This window comes from Cryptotermes secundus, unplaced genomic scaffold (assembly GCF_002891405.2).
Source record: "Cryptotermes secundus unplaced genomic scaffold, Csec_1.0 scaffold3730, whole genome shotgun sequence".
NCBI classification, from domain to species: Eukaryota; Metazoa; Arthropoda; class Insecta; order Blattodea; family Kalotermitidae; genus Cryptotermes; species Cryptotermes secundus.
The window spans coordinates 1-21,269 of NW_019738039.1; the positions used below are offsets into that span (position 1 = coordinate 1).

Sequence of the window (21,269 nt, forward strand, 5' to 3'; positions counted from 1 at the left end):
TATTTTAATCTATTAGCTTGGGACAAAATCCATATCCACTGGTCACCTGTACCATAAGGATCAACGGAATGTATAATTGTAAATAAATAAATAAATAAATAAATGTAGCTGATGTTTAAGGTTCTGTGTAGACCACATTGTGTTGACTGCAGTATAACGGTTTTTTATCACATGGTGAATTTTGGTGACATGTAAATGTTTCAAACATAATTCCTTATTTAATAACTTCTCAGTACTTAAGAGAATTTTCATGTAAATAAATTACGTGTAATGGTCTGAGATCAGCTTCATAAATGAAGATGTATTCTATATTTGTAAGTTAATTCCATATTAACAAAAATTTAAATGTGTATAGTAATCTTATCTTATCATATTTCAGGACAATGAATATGTACTTGTGCAACTAGATAGTACACCACCCATCGCTTATCGAGATGTGCATGACAACAAGCATACAGATGACTTTGATGCAACTTTGATTGTTGCACATGATCGAGATGATCAGTCAGACCAGAGTAACCTCCATATGAAATATTACATCATACTTACCAGCAGGAGGTGAGGGGTGAAACGAGCTTCATATTTCCAGTTTCATATTCCGCCTCTGTTACTCTTTAAATTGTGTTGAATAATGTAATTATTTGACTTATTTAGGACACACACTTCTACATACTTTTTGCATTATTTTGTTGCATAATCAAGTAAACTTAATCTTTTCAAAGCCTGAAGTCATTATCTTAAGTACTCTGCATGTAAATGATTTCTTTGTCTTGAATTTTTTGAGGCTTGAAGTTTGATTTGTGAATGTTGGTGTTGTGTTTTGTATTTTACTTCTGTTGCTGTTGCTTTCCTGTTTATGCTTGAAGGAAGAGGACACTGGTATCCTTCATTATTTTGGCATGCCAGCATTTCTTAAATGTAGGAATTAGCGAAATCAGTATTGTACATGGCACTATCTATTTCATGCTAAAAGTAGTGAAAATAGTAAAGAGAATGGCATAAGCTTTGATTCTTCCCATATGCTGTATAGTTTCCTTAACAGTGTAATACATTTTATAGAGCATATTACATTGCTTAGTAGAAATGGACATGATACATTTAGGATGCACATAATAATTGACGATGACAGTCTGGGCAATGCTGTGTTCCTGATTGGATTCACTGAGCTCTTCACAACGTACAGTTATCTGTTTTTGTTGCTGTTCCATTATATCATTTTGCTGTGAAGGTCATACATTTTACACATACCTTTATTGGAAAACTGTAATATCACCCCAAAGTGCAAATAACTTTGTCATAAATATTTTTACAGAAGATAAACTGAGAGCTGTGTTCATTTGCTGAGATGCGAACTTGAAGACAGAAAAGATACCTACACTTATTTCTGTAGAATTGTATGCTGTCAGTTTTCTGAACAGGAGATATTTTGAAGCTATTATTCTGTGAAGATCATTAAAAGTATAGGTTTTTCAGGCATTATTTTTGTGATTTAATCATGATTAAAGTGTTGCAGATATTTGTTAATTACTTCTATAAAACATTTTTTATTCCACAATTCACCAGTTTTGTATATTCATAAATCCTAACTCGAATGGAAAAAAATACTCTGCAATTCCCACACATGCTATTACTATGATGCTTTCATAATGCACATCCAAATAATTAATTCCTTTAACATTATTCGTGCTATACTGAAGTTGCAGGTTTCTATTGGTTGTTTAAACCTGCTGCATTTGTCACTTACCCTCATATGTTCACATTTAAAAGTTAGCTAGAAGTATAGAGCTGCTATGTTGCACTGATTGAGGAAATATTTGATTATGACTGAAAAAAAGTGAATAGGTTTTTCATACTGGATTTTCTTAGAATATGGCACACTGCATAAATATTTATCACAGTAAACATCACCCTACTTACTGAATTCTCCCTTCTCTTCCATATTATCATTCTTGCTATAAAACATTGTTCCTAAATTGATACACAAATGAACCTTTTAAATGATTGACTTGCTTATGCTTTCCAAAATTTAGAAACCACTTGTCTTAACACATTGCGGACCGGTTGTTTAAATATTTAAATCACCCTGGGGACCGGGGTTTTTAAGCCTAGCACCCTAACTTGTGCAGTGTTCACTTTAAAAATTAATATAAAATCTCCTAATTAATTTTATGAACTAAAATTTTTAGAGAACATTTACCAGAGCTCCTAGAAGTGCTTGTGCATGTGATATCTCTGGAAACATTCCCCTTTGTGAAGAGAGCTCTCACTGTCACATTCACTGAGGCTGGCCTCGCTCTCAGAAGACGAAGCAGTTGGCAAGTCTGATAGCTCATCGGAGAACAAATCTAATATTTCTTGTTCTCCGAGAGAACTCTTCGCCTGCAACTGCTTTCGTCTCTGATCCATGTTGAACTGCTATCTTCCTGGTTCATATGTGGAAGCTTGGACTCGAACAAAGGCTTTTTTCTTTAGGATGTGACAGGAAATGACCGTGATCATGTTACTGGCTAAGCTAGCAAACATTCCTGAGGTCAACTATGCAGTAGTTGTGATGCAACGTGGCCACACAGTGAGATATAGTTGGTTGCAACATAACACGTCAGAAAAGGGCCAATTGGCCTGCCTGGTCCGCAGTGCTATAGAAACGTAGAGGGCCAATTGGCCCCTCTGGTCCTGAATGTGTTAATAATAAGAAATATTCTGGTTCCTGTCTCTTGATTCATATCCTTCATCTGACATATGAAATATCTTAATAAAATATATTTAAACAAATCCCGACTCAATCAGATCAAATCACATTCAGCTAGGGCAAAACACAGGCATCTAAAGATAACTATCATCAGCTTTACTGATCTCTCTTCCATGCTTCTATGAGTCTCATTCAGGCTCTGACATCTGGAACTAAAGTGTCTGCACTGCATATTGTGTTCTTTCACCATCTGTTTTCTGTTGGTCACACAGACCACCTCCAGTAAAGCCAAAGAGTACAATCAGTCCCCATCCTGCCAACACCTCATTTCTTATAGGCTAAGGGTGCAGAGTTAGCTGTATTGGTTCACTGCAGTTGTGAACAAAGTCTGAGTGACTGACCTGATCAAAATATTTAATGACTTATAATGCTCATTCAAACCACAATATATCACATTCTCTGCAGTGCCTGATTTCATTCTTTGCCTCTGACGTACACACAAATGTTGGTTGGTTTGTTTCCAATGGCTGCATTTTGGATCATTAAACCCATTTTGCTTCTTGCTTCCCAATAGAGAGCACTCAATTTCTTGCTTTGTTGCATCTTGAAGAAGTTTGTACTTTTCTTCTGGGAAGCTTTGCCAGGTTTGTTGCTTATTTTGCACTACCCAGGGGACACGTATGACTTATATTTTAATGTTGTTTGAGAGGGTAATAAATGTACTAGTTTCATCTTTTACCATCTCACAGAAAAATCTATCTACAAATAGATTGAAGTAGCCCTTTTCAACATTGCTGCCAGAAACATTGTGGGACAGTCCTTAAAGTTGCAAAAGAAGAAGGAAAGTCTGGTTCTGTTTCATATTAGCTGTTTTTCTTGTGAATGGGGCATTATCAATAGCTACATGAACATTATCCCTGTCTATTCACATTGGTCTTTGTTGTGGTCTTCATCTTTGCTCCATGATTCTACAGAACTGTAACTCTTCAAAATATTGGATATGTCACTGTTACACTGTAATGACAGTTTTATGTGCATTCACTCTTTGAGCTGTGACCTTAATGTTAATTCTGAAGTACAGATGGTGACACAGTGACATCAGTGTTATTGTTGTAAGTCATCTGGCCAAGATATTTTGCTACAGACAGTCTATGCATGAAAGGATCCAAGGAATTGTGTAACTTCATCTGAATGCAAATTCATCAACACTTAGCATGCAAATGAACAGTCAGGTTGACAGCATACTTGGTTGTTAAGCCAGTGCAGTGATATTTAAAATCCCAATTATTCTAGAATGTTAGGGGGTGGCAAAGGTTTAACTCATGATAGTGGGCTCTTAGAACACATTACTTTCAAGAAATAGTATTGGACAATAACGAAACTTTGTTTCTGCAAGAGTTCCATTATATTAGCCACTTGCTTACAGCAGGGAACTGAAAAATGCTTGCTCCCACTGGCCAACACTTTATAATCTGTGCACATGAGAAAGTGTCATTAAGAAACTTAAAATCAACCATAGTCTATGCAGTTATCCTCTTGAAGCTTTCTTTTTTCAGCCACAGAACAGAGCCAAAGAGCTACATTTAAGGTGAACACCGTGATTCTCAAAGCTTGTCAGTAGCTGTTGAAAAATATTAGAATTCTTACTGTTTTATAGGAAACATTTACAGTGTTTAGTTCAGAGTTTTCTTTGACTGAAGATGCCATCAGTACAAGATGTTCTTAACTATGTTGCCAGTTTCAGTTAAAGATCAAAAACAGGTCACCTCAGTGTTCTGTGCCATGAGTTTTTGCCATTCTGATGAGCTACATTCAGCATTAGGTTCCAAGGAGTTAAAAACGTTAATCAGCAATCTTATACTTGGATTATCATGATATGGAAAAGTTTTTAAATTAGTTATTCTGCATGCTTGCATCATTTCTCATCTCATATGTGACTTACATGCAATTGAAAATCAGCCTCTGGGTATCAGTTTAGTCCACTTTTATCTGAAAAGTTTTCTTCTTTATTGTGTAAGTATAGAAGTGTACTCAACCCTTTAAGGAAAATGCTGTGCCAAATTGGCTTTTATATCCTAAATTCATATTTTGTTATTCAGATCTAATATGGATCTTCCATAAAAAAAATATCACCAACATATAAGAAAGAGGATTCTGAAGGGTCCTAATGATGGTGTATGACACTCAAGATTACTGGGTTTCTGAACTTCATCCATCATCAATATTGTAAAAAATAACTAAATAACACAATATTTCAGAAACTTAATCTGTTTCCATCCTCAGGTGAAAGAGTGGGAGGCACCTATTCTGTTGGGTTTTTTAGAAAGAGCTAACCTCAGTCACTGGATAACCTATGTTATTAGAACTATAGCTATAGCACCTGAGATCAAGCCTCTTTAAAGGTATTATCCTGGCATTCTCCTGGAGGGACTGAGAAAATCCACAAGAAACCTCAGTCTGGATAGTCAATGTCCCCGCCAAGATTTCAATGCAGCACCTTCCAAATAAAAAACAGGAGTGTTGCCCACCAAGCCAGCCTACGCAGTCTCTTAAACATGTCACACATTCTTTGTAGCATGTGTTTTCAAATGAATGTATATGACTTTTAATATAGCTTTATTCTTTAATTTTGATGGGAAAGAAATTATCAATGTAATAAGTTCCCAAGCCAGAAGCGTGTTCACTGGTGCAACAGACACATAAAATGAAAGATTGTTAGGAACTGTATCAAAATCGGAAATGGCTCGGTATGATAAATATTTGTTGGTTAGAAGGTGTGACAATCCATGAAAGAAAAAGAGGTGATTTAGTGTGTTTCATCATATGCAAAACTTGTATCTGTTCCTCATTTTATATTTTATATTATTTACTGTGTCTTCAAACAATTATTTTCTGTAACCAGATATGGTTTTCATGTCCGTTTGTTTTCGTTCACAACTACTTCAGTGAACGCCACTGAACTTGCTTCTTGCACTCATCTTGTCACTGCCAGTTTGGTACTCACATCTTGCTTTTCATTCTACTGTTTCAGCACACATGAACACTGCATGCCACTTCCAACACATGCTGACTCAGCTCACTAATTCCACACACTTTTGTTATGGCATATTTGTTCTGGAACATTCTGGCCAGCTCCACATTCCAGAACAGTCTAGAAGCTGATTGGGGAGGAAAGGGGGAATGAACTTGAGAATCTTCCAGAGAAAAATGTATGCCACTGGCATATGCCCCCCCCCAATTCTCTCAATTTCACTACTCCCTTCTTGAGGTACTCATTCTGAGTAGAGCCTAGATATGTCTCAATTCAATTCAGTTCAATTCAATATGTCTCCAGGGTGTACACAATTAACCACCACCATCTTCACTCTGGGATGATGCTGGATCTGATATATTACATCATTGATCTGGGTAACCACCTTCTAAGGGCCTTCCCAGGTTGGATGCAGTTTCAGCATCTTCCCTCTTGTCTGGGTTGAATAGTACAGCCAAACCTTGTCTCCTTCATGGAATCCAGCAGAGTTGGTTAGGTGGTCATAGCAAGCTTTCATCCTGTTGCTGGCTTTGGCAATCCCCTCATGTCATGCCCTGCCATTATACCGATTCGTTAGGCCTTGGCTCTGGGTTTAGTGGCCTCAGCAGGATGCACAGATGTCACATTGTCGGCAGCACCCATTCATGCATAGCCAGTAGTACCATTGTCTGATTTTGTTCAGGGTTTTTCTGATGCCTAAATGTCCTCCAAGAGATATGCCATGGAGATCTCCACTTTGCTCCACCATAGAGCTATTTGGTCTGTCTTGGACCTTCCATCAGGTGACACCCAGTGACACTCCAACACACCGTCTGTCACTGCCAGGGAGTTTAACTGAGACCATTAAGTTTTATGGGTGGGACTGGAGCCAGCAGTGCCCTTGCATTTGGGATGCTCTCCAGCCTCCGTTTCCCATAGAATCAGCCTCAAATTATTGTAATCCAACTGCTCCCTCCTCATGGCAGCACTGTCCCAGCCACTCATGGTGGCAGCAGGAATAATTTGTACTTTCCAGCTGCCCAACTACCATAGAACTTTCTGGAAGTGAGTGCAAGCTTTAGGGTATGGTCTTCTAGAAAGTGCATCAAGTCAGTTGTCCCATCATCCTGGTCCTTTTCTCTCCTTGGTGGTTAGCCCTCAAATTTGGTCTTTACTATTGCCAGTTGCATCTCAAACTCCCATCATGTGACTTCCTGGTCACATTAAGTTGCTTCTGTGTCTTCTCATGTCTTCTGCAACTCACTGCCAAAGTCCCCATGAAGATTCTGAGCCTGCTGTTTAACTCTTGCCGTGATGCTCTTCAACTGTTTGTCTATCATATCTATTATTACAGTTTTATGTTTGTAATTAAACCCAACTCAATCAACAAAACTAAACTGAATATCTGTTATTGTTTCATTGAATTTGCTCTGGACAACCTTCATGTCACCTGTTTCGATCTTTAGTTCATTTTGGTGGGCTGCCAGTTGGTCTTGTCAAGTACTTACACCATTTGTAAGTTCTTCCCTGCTGGTGTTTACTTCTTTTTTTAATTTCTTCCTGGCCAACACATATGTCCTTTTTAAGTATTTAAGTTTATGTCCTTTTTGAGTTCTTTTAACTGTTCTGAAACTGCATGCCATACTGGATCCATTTTCATTTCCACTTCTGACACAAATAGCTTGTGTTAAAATGGTTTTTCTAATGGCTGCAACTTAAATCTCCTCTTGCATTTCAATGTTTGGTTGAGTATTGCTACTGAAGATGAATGGCCCACAAATACTGCTAGTTTGGTGTCATACAGGAAGAAGTAAGATTATTACAAGAGCTGATAACTAGTGACATGAAGTGTCAGTTTTACAGAACTCAACAGTCGCCATATTATCTTTATGCTGAGTCAAATGACCTTACTTATTCATTATGATTTTAGCAAGTTGAATCAAATAACTTGATTGTGCAATAAAAATGTTTGAAAATAATGTTTATTTGTGATATTCTTTTCTTCTTTTGATTTCATGAAGCTTTATTATCCACCACCATTTCAAGCTAAGGTAACGGAAATTTGCATCCCAGTAACCTATATGAGGAGTTTTCGGGACAAAAGTTTTATGTAGGATGTATATAAACAATTCTGTAAAATATTTGCTGAAACACTTTTAGTGCTGAAAGAATTATGTTTAGAGCCATCCATGACCTTCATATTTGCTCCTTTACAGTCTTCTTTAAGGCCGCGCCGTAGCTCAAGCAGTTAGTCGCTGGCTTCCCACCGCGGCGGCCTGGGTTCGATCCCAGGTCTGGTCAAGTGGGATTTGTGGTGGACAAAGTGGCGCTGGGGCATGTTTTCTCCAGATACTTCAGTTTCCCCTGCCATTCTTCATTCCACCAATTGCTCCACAATCATCCTCACCTATCATCTGGGGCTGGTACAGTATGCCAGAAGTGGCCACAGTACAAGGGACTTAGTCCCACCCCACTAGCAATAAAAAAAATACGGTCTTCTTTAAATTTGACCTATGTCAAAGTGAGGGGCTGACAGATCTCCAGATTCTTGTACTCTTGTCTTTAAATCCATTTCCTGCTATTTTACAGCTTAAGTAAACAAACGCTGTATTCAGTTATACTGAATGTTTATCTTGCCCTCTGTAGAGAACTTTATCCCAAACTTGAGATGGAGCCAAAGCTAGGGAAATTCTGCACTGTTTCAACGGCTTCTGTAATGACACCACTGCAGCTGGGGCATGCGGGAGGCTCTGGGGAGATAGATAATGCTGGTGTTGGGTCAGGGAGCAGAGAGTGGCATGGTAGCCAGGATGCAGATAGCAACACCACAACCAACATCAAGCCTGAGCTTGAGCACATGGCAGAGCCTGAGGCAGAACAAGATTGTGAATCAAATCATGAAACTGATCATAATGCAGACTCCAGCTCAGAAAATGTAGGCAGCTCAGACTCAAACCCTGACCAGGTGACATCGATGCCTACACCTACACAACACATCGAAATCAGGTACCAGCTCATGTTGAAGGATTCACATCTTAAACATATTTATCAGGTTAAAAGAAGGCATTTAACCCAGTATCAAATAGCTGTAGGTAGGAGAGTCAAGCATAAGATGGCCATGACATTAGTACCATATGTCTAATATTTTTGCCTGAACTGCCCATTGTATGAGTATTCAATTAAATTAAATTCAAAAAGTTCCTAAGTCGACTGATTCGTTGTGAGAAATGTGGTGTGATTACTTGTTAATGGTAGGAGTAGTTGAGCATAATCTTAGTGTTTTAATCATGTGTTAACGTTTACTGGTGAAAGTTTCACACAGAAGTTTGAAAGTGGAATTACACTACTTGAATTTTTGGTTAACATGATGTGTTTACTGCCTCTGCAGCTGGAGGAATGTAAAATCCTATAACAATAAGTAGCCAATAATTCATGTTGTGACACTGATACAATGCCTACTGGTTGTTTCAGCTTCACAATCAAAAATGGAAAATGTGCGATTTACATAGTTTACACTGTGTATAACAATAAAAATTATAATACATACAAATACATCTTACGACCATTCAGCTCATTCCCTTAAGCAGGTGGGTTATAATATTTTGACATTCTGCATTTTGTTTCTGTCTCAACACAACAATTATCAGAATCTTGTTCACATTTCACTGTGACACACATCATACACAGTGAAATGTGAATGAGATTCTGGTAGTTGTGTTGAGACAGAAACAAAATGAAGAAGTTATGTAAGGTAGCACAACAAGAAGCATTCCTTGAAGATAATACTATATGTTGATCAGAGTGAACAATGCAGTTCTGTTTAATACAGTAGAGATACAAAATTGATTCAGGTACATTTATTGTTTGTTACTGGAATATGACTGCATTATAATTTTATATTAGTATTATATGATATGTACAATAAAAGATTAATCTATTATCTGAAGGCCATCTGTAATGCTCTAGACTCTAACTTGGTCATGTCTTTTAACAAAATGTATTTTATGGTTTACAAATTATTTTTCTACAAATTTATGAACAGGTCTAATAGTATAAGACTGAAATAATACTGAAAATTTAAAGGACTCAGAAAGAGTGGTTTCAGTGACGCACTTTATAAATATCTGGTGCTTTATAGCATGTATCCGTAGGAGGGCATCTACTTCTGATGAATATGGTTAACATTGAAGAGTAAAGTCTGCTGTTTACTTTTTTGTTTTGAATGAACTGATTTCTGTTCTGAAGGTGTTCACTGACCATGTAGAATACTATATATAGATCGGTTTGATCCTGTATATATATCAGCTTCACAGTCTTTCACCCTCACTGCCTCTCCAATATGTATTTTCTGAACTCATGTTTGCTTACTTGTGTCTTGTCTCTCTCTCCGCATGCTTGATTGCTGGTGACAGGACACATCCTAGTGATCACCACTTCTTTCTGTTTGTAGGCTTTAGCACATACATTCACAACATTTTATTTGTGTATATTATAACAGTCATAATTGTGTAAGATTTCAGATTTTGACAGCAGTTGATATTCAGATTGTAGTTTTCTGGCTTGTGGAAGTATGTGGTCTTGTAGGTGGACACCAACGTTTGGAGGAACATGCTACATGTACATTCAGGGTCTGCCACTTCAACCCTGAAGATGAAAGCAGCAAGTTCCTCTAAAACGTTGGTATCCACCGACAAGACCAGTGGTGTTACCATCCAGGAGACCACAGTCAGTTGTCACATTTAAGAGATGCATCACAATAACATTCTTTTCTCAGGTAAAGATTGGAAATAATTATGGTAAGTGTAGGGATCATAAGTATATACTATGTATATTTGCTGTTAAATTTTGTAAACCTGACCTTCAGTCTTTTATTTAAGAATGTCAAATGCTTCCTTTCATGTTAAAAGTACTCTCAGCATATTCAATCAAAAAATAGTATTATGTATTAAGTCACTGTTTATTAAACAATGCTTTCTTATTGGCATAGGTTAAATATTGCCAACATTGATAATCATGAATTTAGAAGTGGAAGGATAGAGAAGGAAGTGTTTATGTTCTATTTTGAGGCATTGTCCTGGAAGAAGTGAGGAAAACTTAAACTTTATGTTATGGTTGCTGGTTTCTAGGCCTGAAATTGAATGTGGGACCTCATGAATAAGGAAGAATTGTAATCATTCATCCACAACTTTTAGCACAGAAGATAGGGATTCTTAGGTTTTTACATCAATTGGTGAACCTAGAGAATGGAAAACCCTGCTCTAAACTTTATTCTCTAAATGTATGTTATTCTAACATTATGGTTTACAGCTCAGACAGGGTTCAATAGGGGGTGTTAAATTCGGCCCATGTAATAAAGTTTTCTCACTACTACTTGCTGAAATTGCCAAGAAGCATACAATGAATTTTAAGAAGTGCAAATTGCAGATGGATCGGTCATGACTTACCTTGCAGTATTATTAGATGCTAAAAGAGTAATGAAAATGTTGTTTGATACCATTCCCACTGGTAGGATTGAACATAATCTTGTACATTGAAGTCAAAGTAGAACAAGCAAGCAAGGTGAGCACTGATTTTTCTCAGTCCCTCCAGACACATGTCGCGGTAACCCTTTAAATAATACAATTTTGTCATAGTCCTTGCTTCTCTCAGTGTAGTACGGAACTTTAACATTTGGCATCACTAAATATCCATTAGACAAATCAGGTCCAAATGACAAGAAACATGCCAAAATTCTCATGTAATTTTTTCTGCTACTCACTCACATTTATATTATCCAGTGTTTTGCATTGACGTTTAGTTACTAAATAATAGTATGTTATGTTTGTATACCTAACACTTTTATATATAATTTTTTCATCTCAGAAGAAAAAAATATCATCATCTGTTTAATCAATTTATGAATGTGTTTGGTATTTCAGTTTAATTTCCTGCCACAATTTCTAAGAAGTCCGCTGCCAATTATGTGTGCTGATGTAGAGATTCATATATTGGCCTGCTAATTTTTCTTTTTGTTGTTGTCGTTGTTGTATTGCTAGTAATGATATATGCCATGCATTCATTCATATTGTTATCTTACAAACCAGTCATTGCTAACTGAGCTTTATCTTTATCACCCCAGTGTGAATGAGCAGGGGCAACATATTATCTGGCTCCTACCACTTGACCTCCCTAAATTGGGTGACCTTGCCAGGAGCTTATGCTCCCACTAGCATAGCCCTCCAGGTGATTAGAGCACTTGAACATCACCACATTTGGGTAGCAGCCAAGGTAGATGTTGATATTAACTAGATACTGATGAAGTGTATGGAAGCCCTATGAATGAAATTATAATTTTCTTAAGGCAGAAGGATGTTGCAATATAGCAATTAAATACTCCTGATTCATATTTTGGAGGTTCTGAATACGTATCTTGGATGTAACACCATTGCCTTGATTGAAGTTTTTATGGCTTTACTTGGTCCCTTGGGGTGATTACAGGATAACACATTAAAGTAGAACATGATCTTACCTTTCCACATCCTAGTCAAATCACAATTGGAATTATCCTCTGCTACATAACTTAATCAGCAGGTTTATGAAATAACCCAAGAAATGTTCATAATCTTGCGTGGTGTGCCTAATCTGCCAAAAGAATAATCCCTAGAGAATATAACATATATGTTTAAAAAAAAGCATATAATTTAAAATAATTATCTCAGAAATGTAGTGGTTTTATATCAAACATTCTTTGATACTATGAAAATGTGACAAGTTATGTCAAAAAATGGATATAATTTCTCAAGTCAAATAGGTGTCCCATTTGGATAATGTAAGCTAATACTTACACATACAAAACTGGAAGATTAAGTTTTTGTTAATAAACTCACCTTCTGCTTTTCTTTAAAATTCTGTCTGCATGCACATGCATGCATGTGTAAATGTACAGATTAAGCTTTATTACTAATATGAAATTTCAAGCATGTCTTAAAATTTACATGCTTATCATTGCATTCCATATCAGTTTTATTTAGACCATGTAATGCAACGTGTTTTGGCTTCGGTAAGCCTCCACAGTGTTATCATATATTCTTTACCTTAGAACTATTCATTATGTGAGTATATTAATACAGAACATTTGTTTAATCATTCTATAACGGACTAAACTTAATAATGTTAAAAAGACAAGCACTGATCAGAAAGTAACATATGGTGAGCTGTTAACAAAACAATCAATGAGAAAAAATTATTGTCTACAAAATACGTATGTGTGTATACTTAAGCAACTTCTCAACATAGTCATTGCTAGAACTGAGGTACCTGTCATATCGAGGAATAAGTTTTTTATGCCTGCATCAAAGCAGTCTTCCACCTGTGAACTCAACCACGTTTTGACACCATCCTGACACTCCTGAATATTGTTGAAGCACTGTGATCCCAACCAGTTCTACAGGTAGGTAAACAAGTGGTAGTTGTTGGGAGTGAGTTTGGGGCTGTAAGGATGATGGTCAAATAAATCCCAGTTGAAATAGTCCAGCATTGCAAGCAGCTATACGTGTATGCAGGCATGCGTTGTCATGGAGGAGTACTACACTGGATGTTAACATTCCACGCCTTTTGTTGTGAATGGCCCTACGCATTTCTTTTAGTGTTTCACAGTACACTTATTGTGGTCCCTTGTTACATGAATTCCACCATCAGCACTCCTTTCCTGTCCTGAAAAACAGTTGCCAATTCCCATGAGGACAGCACAGTGAAGCTGAAACATGTTGGGTAACAGTAAAAACTAATGAAGTGGCTATAATTATGTACTGTATATTCTTCGTTAGACAGACTAAATATAATATTCTAGTATGGCACTTTATTTGTTTCAACCAAAAGTTCAGTTGACATTTCAAAGAAACATGTCACCATAAACTTATGAGATCAGATCTCTTATGAAGTTTGATAGCTTTATGAGTTGTAATGTAGCAGTAAATAATCATTGGTAATTATGGAAAGAAGAAACACTTAAATTACAGCCAGATAATAAACTTTAAGTTGTGAATGTGGTCATTTTAGAAGCATGATTTTAATCACACCTGCTCTTGCAGTTTTCATTATTTATAGTGTATAAATTTAAATAGTACTGTACACTCCTAATGAATCTGTGAAGTGTACTTGAATGTGTAGCTTTCTTTCTAGGCAAGAAGCTGTTAATTATCTGGGATACTACTCATCCCATGAACAACTTATGCAGCAGTTGATTCTGGAACAAGCCAACAGCGCAGTTCAAAGGATATGTTCAATGGTAACTCAGGGAATGGTGCATTGTCGAACACACCTGCTGTGGAACAAGCTGCAGTGCTCAGCTTCTCGTGACTGGGAACGTCGTAGAGATAGGGAGGAGGTATCACCAAGAGATGCGGTAGGCTCTTGTTCCCCTTTTAACCCTTTTTCATATTAGTTTCTTCTAATTCAGTTAGCTGTATGTTACAGTTATGGGAAGGATAGTTATCTTCATCTTTTTACTTCACACATTAACTGTTGTAGGATTTGTTCCATTGTTAGTAGATTTCTGATAGAGAATTTAACTGACAGAAGTCAGGATCATTTTGAAGTCATTTAAAATTATAACTTGTAATCCTAACACCAGTATGGAAAGTAAAGTAATTAGATTAAATGTAGAATTATTACAGCTGTCTCCTTTTACATGAAGTTTTATATTCTTCCCAGATAGTGTACTTGAAGCTAATGTTTCATATTGCTGATATTTTGTGTTTTGTTATATTAGTTTGCAGGACTTACATACAGTGAGTTTTGTGAGCTGCGGAATCTTGCCATTGTGGAGCCCTTAAGTCAAATGGATTCACGTCTTTCACCACTCCTTTGTCAGCCCCTTAGCTGGTATCAAGCTCTGTCAAAAGTATTAATGGCAAAGTATGGAGATCACTGCCGAATGTTCATGGCACCAGATGGCAATGTTCAGCATATTGTCATCTTGCACCCTCGCTATGTGGAAGCCTTCATGATGTTATCTATAGACTTACATTCATCTCGTGGGGTAAGTTTCTTTTAGCGGTGTATAACTCAATACTTTACTACAGTGATGCCTTGTGTATCTGACCTGCTTCATTTAATCAGATTGCCTTGTTTCTACATACATATTATCATTTGATCAAGTGACCATAGATGGGGTTTGAATTGGTAATCATATTTATTTGGCTCTTTAAACAACTCATGACTACACTTTGCAGACCACTGCCACAAAAAGACCAGTTTTCTTAGTCAGCAATTTTCACTGTGCTGCTTGGTAACATCTTCCAAGAGTGGACTTTCCTCTGCTCCTGGGCTCACATCCTCACAATCGGATGGCCGTCTCACACCAACTTCATACTCTTCTAATTGCTGTCTGAGGACTCTCGTAATTGCAGCTGGGCCTCATTATATGGTCTCAGCATGAACTTCACAGAAAGTACCGTTTCCAACAGTGACTATATTGTTGTGCGTTACACAGCCGTTACCCAGCAATTGCTGTTTCTATGGCTCCTCAGTTCTTGCTTTGCGAAAATATGCCACAGTATTAATTATTTCAAGGTTCCTAGTTAGTGCTATGTATTTTGTTGTGTAAGAGATTTAGAAACCAAAAGTAAGGTTCAGACTAAGTACCATGCCATGAAAACATATAAGTTGAATAGAAACAAAACTCTGCCCATTCTTTCTTTAGCAGTGTATTGACATGAGGTGGCAGCTTCAGTGTCTTTTTCAATTTACCCTCAAGGAAGATGTCCCCAGTATCCACTGGCTAAGAGGCCAGGAAATCCCCAGTGTAATTATTTATGTGTATGGAAATTGAGATATATAACCAAGGTTGTGCAAGTTGTTCCAAATTTAGAGTCGAATGAAGTTTAATTAAAACTAGACTTGAACTAATAAAAATGTTTGAAAAATTGAGTTTAGATGTTTATTTTGTCATTTTCAATATTGCTTCTAGGATATATTTTCTTTGCAGTCGATGAAGCAACCATCAAATTTCAGTTCATAGTGTTATTGATAGTGCATAGTGATCACCAGCCTGTCGCACTACAGGTATTTTGGTTGGATATGTGCTCATGTGGGGGGCAACTGGCCATAAATGATGCAAAGAAATTGACATCAGGCTTCAATGAACTCTGTAAAAAAAGGAATATTATATTTAAGCATCCTGTTGCACTCCATACGATAAATGATATAATGATACAAATTCCGTCCCAAGTGCAAACAATATATTATGTGTCCTTGATCTTGTTCATCCACACTACATGTAGTAAAGAATAACAGCGGCACGCACACAGGAAGACTACACAGGATAACACCTATACAGTGTGGAAACAAGAACTAGCCGCTGCATCACTTTAGACATAGGCCGAGTAACCCTAACAATTTTAAATTTAAAATTTAGAGAAAAAAAAATTTTAAAGGATTTTAAAATTAGAACTAAAGATTTTATAGTGCTACCACAGGTACGTCAAAATTAACATGTGTAAAATAATCTACATCCAGACAGATATCAACGAAGTAGATGTTGATAAGAACAAGGAAAGTGGTTTAAATGTTAAATTTTGGGCTGAGTGCAGTGTGACAGCGACGTGAGTGTTATACACCTGATGATGGCTGTCTGAGGCCGAAACATGTAGTGTGGATGAACAAGATCAAGGACACATAATATATTGTTTGCACTTGGGATGGAATTTGTATCATTATATCATTTAAAAAAAGGAAGATCAACAGTTGGACATTATCATCATAGTGTTCAAGCACAAGAAAGACTTGGTCGAATGCAAAAGAACATGGGGAAACCTGAATACAATGTCATTCAGGGTGTTGATACTTAATGGAACACTGAGTATAATGTGTTTTTTAAAGCTTGATGAACAGAAGAGACCAGTTTCTACTGAGTTAGCTGAGAGTGTCAAGCTGGAATGCTTTGTTCAAAGCTGAGTGGCAGATGGTCAGGTGAAATGGTCAACATTTTACAACCTATCAACCAAGCACATGCAGAATTAAGTGGAGAATCATATCCGACCCTCCCCATGGTAATTCCTGTAATAAGCAACATGCAAACACTGCTGGAGAATTACATAAGAACTACAGGTGAAGACAGTGACTTGACATTTGCAAAGCAATTGCTGAGGGCTTTCAATGCTCATTTTCCCACTTCCAGGAAAACGAAACCAGATGCTCTAGCCATGATTTTGGATCCCAAATTTAAAGCCATACTATTATTAGAAGATGAAGTCAAGTTGGCAATAAGTATACTTGAGAAGGAAATCTGTAAACATGTTCCAGAACCACAGTCACAAATAGAAGTACAAGAAAACTCTGATCTATCCTGTTCCCCATGGAGTTCTTTTGACAAACTTGCTAAAATGAACAGACTTACTGAAAATAAATAACATGTCAAAGATCAGATCAGCAAATACTTAATTTAGTCTTAGGTCTAAGTGCATGGGGAAACCCACCCTCTCTAATAACTAACTAACTAACTAATTTAGCCTCATGTATGGTGGAAAGATAATAACTGGTAGTACTGCTGTCTTCAACCTCTGGCTCGACGTTATTTACCCATACCAACCACACAAGTTGCTAGCAAGAGACTTTGCTCTTATGCAGAAAACACTGACTATATGCAGAGCAAATCTGAAGCCCTACAATTAGGGAAACTAGTGTTCGTTCACCAAAACATGGAATAAAGTTTGAGTTTTTAAACAAGCCATGTGATGCCAAATATTAAATTGTGTACATAGGCCTAAGTTAACATATACAGGGTGTCCCAGGAGGAATGTGCCAGACTTCGGGAGGGTGTTCCTTATGTTAAAGTATGCCAATATAACCCAAAACACCTATGTCAAAAGTTGAACAGTTATGGAGATAATGGCCCGAGAAAAGTATGGTCTTCTGGCAGATCCACGCACTGTACCTGTCAGCTGACAAGTCTTATCGATGTTTGTCCTTGATGACAGGACATGATGTGTTGATGACAGCTCACACTAGCCACATACACTCGCATACCAGAATGCGCAGTCAGCCATGTTACGTCAGTACTTGCCATTCATGTGTCATGTATAGTGCTTGGAATCGTAACGACAACTATGACATGGCATCCAAGTTTTCTTGTAGTTCAATTTAATGGCTTCATGTCACTCACAAGTTAGTTTGATGTTACATACATTACTAACATTACAGAAACTACGTACTCCTGCCAGTTTTATTATGTATTTGGTAATCAACAAGTGTATAACACCTGTCAAAGTTTCACACTCCTCTGGCCATTATCTCTGTAACCGTTCAACTTTTGACTTTTGGGTTATATTGGCATACTTTAACATAAGGAACACCCTTCCAAAGTCTGGCACATTCCTCCTGGGACATTCTGTATATTTCCAGTTATATTTGAATGGATGCATGAACTAACAAGATAGCAGATACTGGAGCAGAGAAAATCCACGTATTATACATGAAGTTTCATTCCATGATGCAGTAAGCTGTTGTTCTGAATGCATTGTGTGCGAAGAGGATTATGGGCCTTGGGGTTTTATGCAGACACAATTAATTCTGACAGATACATAAGGTAGATACTCTGATGGACCAGTAACCATCATTATATGATGTTGTCACCACTGAAGACTTTGTGGGAAGGGCAGAATCCTACTTAGTTGGCATACATAATGCAAAGGCTTTTCTTTGGCGTAATGAACAAATAAGCACATCATAATTACATGTGCCAAAAATAAGCAGTTGCCAGTTGATCAACCGATTTACTCTGTAGCTTGTCCCACTGAATAACTTCAATTGTTTCTGTACTTCCTCATCTCTCACTTGCAAGATTTTAGGGGCAAAACCAGTATTTCTATATTTGATCAGTTTATATGTTTGTACTATATTATTTAAAACCATGCTCTATATAGAGGAATTAAATGTTGTCAGAACTGTAAAATAGATCAGCGATCACCAATTAGTCTTTATGCCTTCATTTAAAACACCTTTGATTGTATTCATGCTTGTAGGCGCTTGTGGCGGTTTTAAACATCAGATATAAAGAAAACGTGCTAATCTCTCCAGCAAATGAAGAAATGCAGTAAGAGATACACAGACATTTGTGATTCCAAAAATTACTTTTCTATACTTGGGTTCTACAACAAAATTGTATACTGGAATTTCAAGACCAATTCTTTAACTACTGTGGATCTGTATAAATGTAATCAATTTTTCAACAAGAATTCAAGGGTCATTAATAAGTAAAGAAAAGCAATGAGGTGTGTGAAAGTACCATTACATTGGCATGGCACACCACATCCCTGTCATTTTCACTTGAACAAATCATGTTCTTTTGTTAATTTTTCGCTATGAATCCATTAAGAGAAGTGAATGTACAGGCCAGAATGTTATTACACAGAGGAATTTGGATGCTTTTCTCCCTCCGCCTGCTGTCTTTAGCATGCAGTATTCTGATTTTCTTTGTATGGTTTCTGGTAAATTTATTGGCAGAAATTATTTCTTCTGTGATGTTGAGTGTGTACTTTTGTTTTAGTACTGGTAAAAATGTCTCATAATGGTGAACACTTAGAATGCTTTTCTGTTAAATGTGTCATCAATTTAAAAATCAGAAACAAATTTAATAGCTACAAATTTGAATGCTTTTAATACAATGTACCCCTTTGTCTCTCAACAGATTTTCATAACCCATATCATGGCCAAATACATGAGTTTGTCACAAAGCACTAGAATTATGTGTTCGGTTACATAATAAATGCAATGAGAATGTTATTTAAATTAATCCCAGTTAACTGGAAAGTCAGAATATAATGTATTGCTGTAAGGAATAAACCTGAAATCAGGTTTGTACAGTGTCTGTTGTAACAGTAATTTATAGTTATATTTGTTTGCAGGATCTTGCTGTTGTATACCAGAAGGCTCTGCCAGATAGAGAACATGCTTCGTCAGATTGCCTTGAATTCTGCTTAGCTGACATTCAGGCTTTGGTGGAAGGTTTTGTTAATGCCTGTTGTTTCCATTTGTGGGGTGGATTACTGTGATAGGACAGCACAGAGTTACCCGATTAAACCAGCACTTAATAGAAGGATCAGGGGACCTGCTTGAGAAGATTAAATGCTTACAAATAATATTCAGACATATTCTTTATAGGGTCCTTTCTATCATTCAAAGGATTTTTTTAATAATGTGATAAAATTATACAGTAAGAATACCATACACTTTTTAAACCTTTTTGTAAAAAACCAGGTGTATGTCATATTTGGGGTTTGGGTGTAGGTGCCACAAAGTGCTACACATGTGAATATATTATAAAATCACACTGCAGTAGACTTAGCAGCACTATTTGCATGAGGCATACATTCACAGTCATTTACTGTTAGTGAGAAACTGCCAAGATTTAGGAGAAAAAGAACAGACACAATTGTACCAGGCCAGGGAGTTGAATGTAGAGTAAATGTTGCATGCAGCACTAGTCTAAATCGCAGTCTTAAGCAGGCTTTTCATGTTCAAAATGCGAAATTTGGAAGGATAGAAGAAAGTCTTTTTTCATGACATTTTAGGTTTTTGTGACAATAGAAAATTAAATTGTGTCTTCTGGGTTAGGACACTATGTACTCCCATAGGTGGATACCAACATTTCAGAGGAACCTATTGCCACTATCTTCCAATTAGAAATGTGTGTATTTATCTTTTACACTGACAAAATGATGAGTTCAGACAACCCTAATTCATTCAGCATAGTTGTAAGTACCCATCCCCCACTCAAACTGCTGTAATTTTATCAGCATCGCATGTACTTTTGTAAATTGTTAGTGTGGAACTAGCAACATTTATTTAATTTAGTATCAGTTTTAGTGCTATTTTCAGTCAGGAAGTCTATTTAATTTTTGCATTTCATTTCTATTTTTTCATAAAAACATATGAAAATTTGAATGCTTGATTTATTCAGGGACTTGTGGTATTTGAGTAAATACACTGTTAAATGTAACATACTGATTAATATGTTTAACACTCTACACATTCAAGTCTGTCTTTAATGCAACTCTGTTCACAATCTCTCCTTAATTTAAAATAACATTAAAATTGCAATCAACTGCTAGATGTTTCAGCCTTACTTGGCCATCCTCAGGCAACTGTTCACTTTTTGAAATTGCCACACTGCACTAGTTCTCAAGTCAGAATCTTTCAGTGCAATGCCTTTGATACAAAAGTGACATACACTCGACTAATGGGAACATACATACTAATTGAATTGAATTGAATTGAATTTATTTACATTCTATAAATCCTAAGCAGGTTAGTACCTTTGGATACAGAACAAGTCAAAATGTTACATACATAAGTACAGGCAATTTTAGCTTAAAAATTAATATAACTTAATTTTACATCATTCTCTATTTACATTGAAGTATTCATCTAAAGAGTAGAAGGAATGAGCATGTAGATAATTCTTTAACTCTGATTTAAACTTTTTAGTATCATTGCCCAAGTTTTTAATACTTTGTGGCAGATTGTTGAACACTTTTATGCCAGTAAAGTAGACTCCTTTTTGATATACTGATAAAGTTGATGAGGGTAGGT

The 21,269-nt window shown here is 36.7% G+C and overlaps 1 protein-coding gene across 1 annotated transcript; it reads left to right on the plus strand.

The window, feature by feature from the left end:
* Positions 1-379: 379 nt before the first annotated feature.
* LOC111870692 lies at positions 380-21,002 on the plus strand (the record flags this gene model as incomplete). Its single annotated transcript, XM_023863159.2, has 5 exons — positions 380-558; positions 8,346-8,705; positions 13,860-14,082; positions 14,449-14,718; positions 19,583-21,002. Coding segments are annotated over 5 exons (1,179 nt in total), but the record flags the coding sequence as incomplete, so codon positions are not given.
* Between the last annotated feature and the right edge of the window lie 267 nt (positions 21,003-21,269).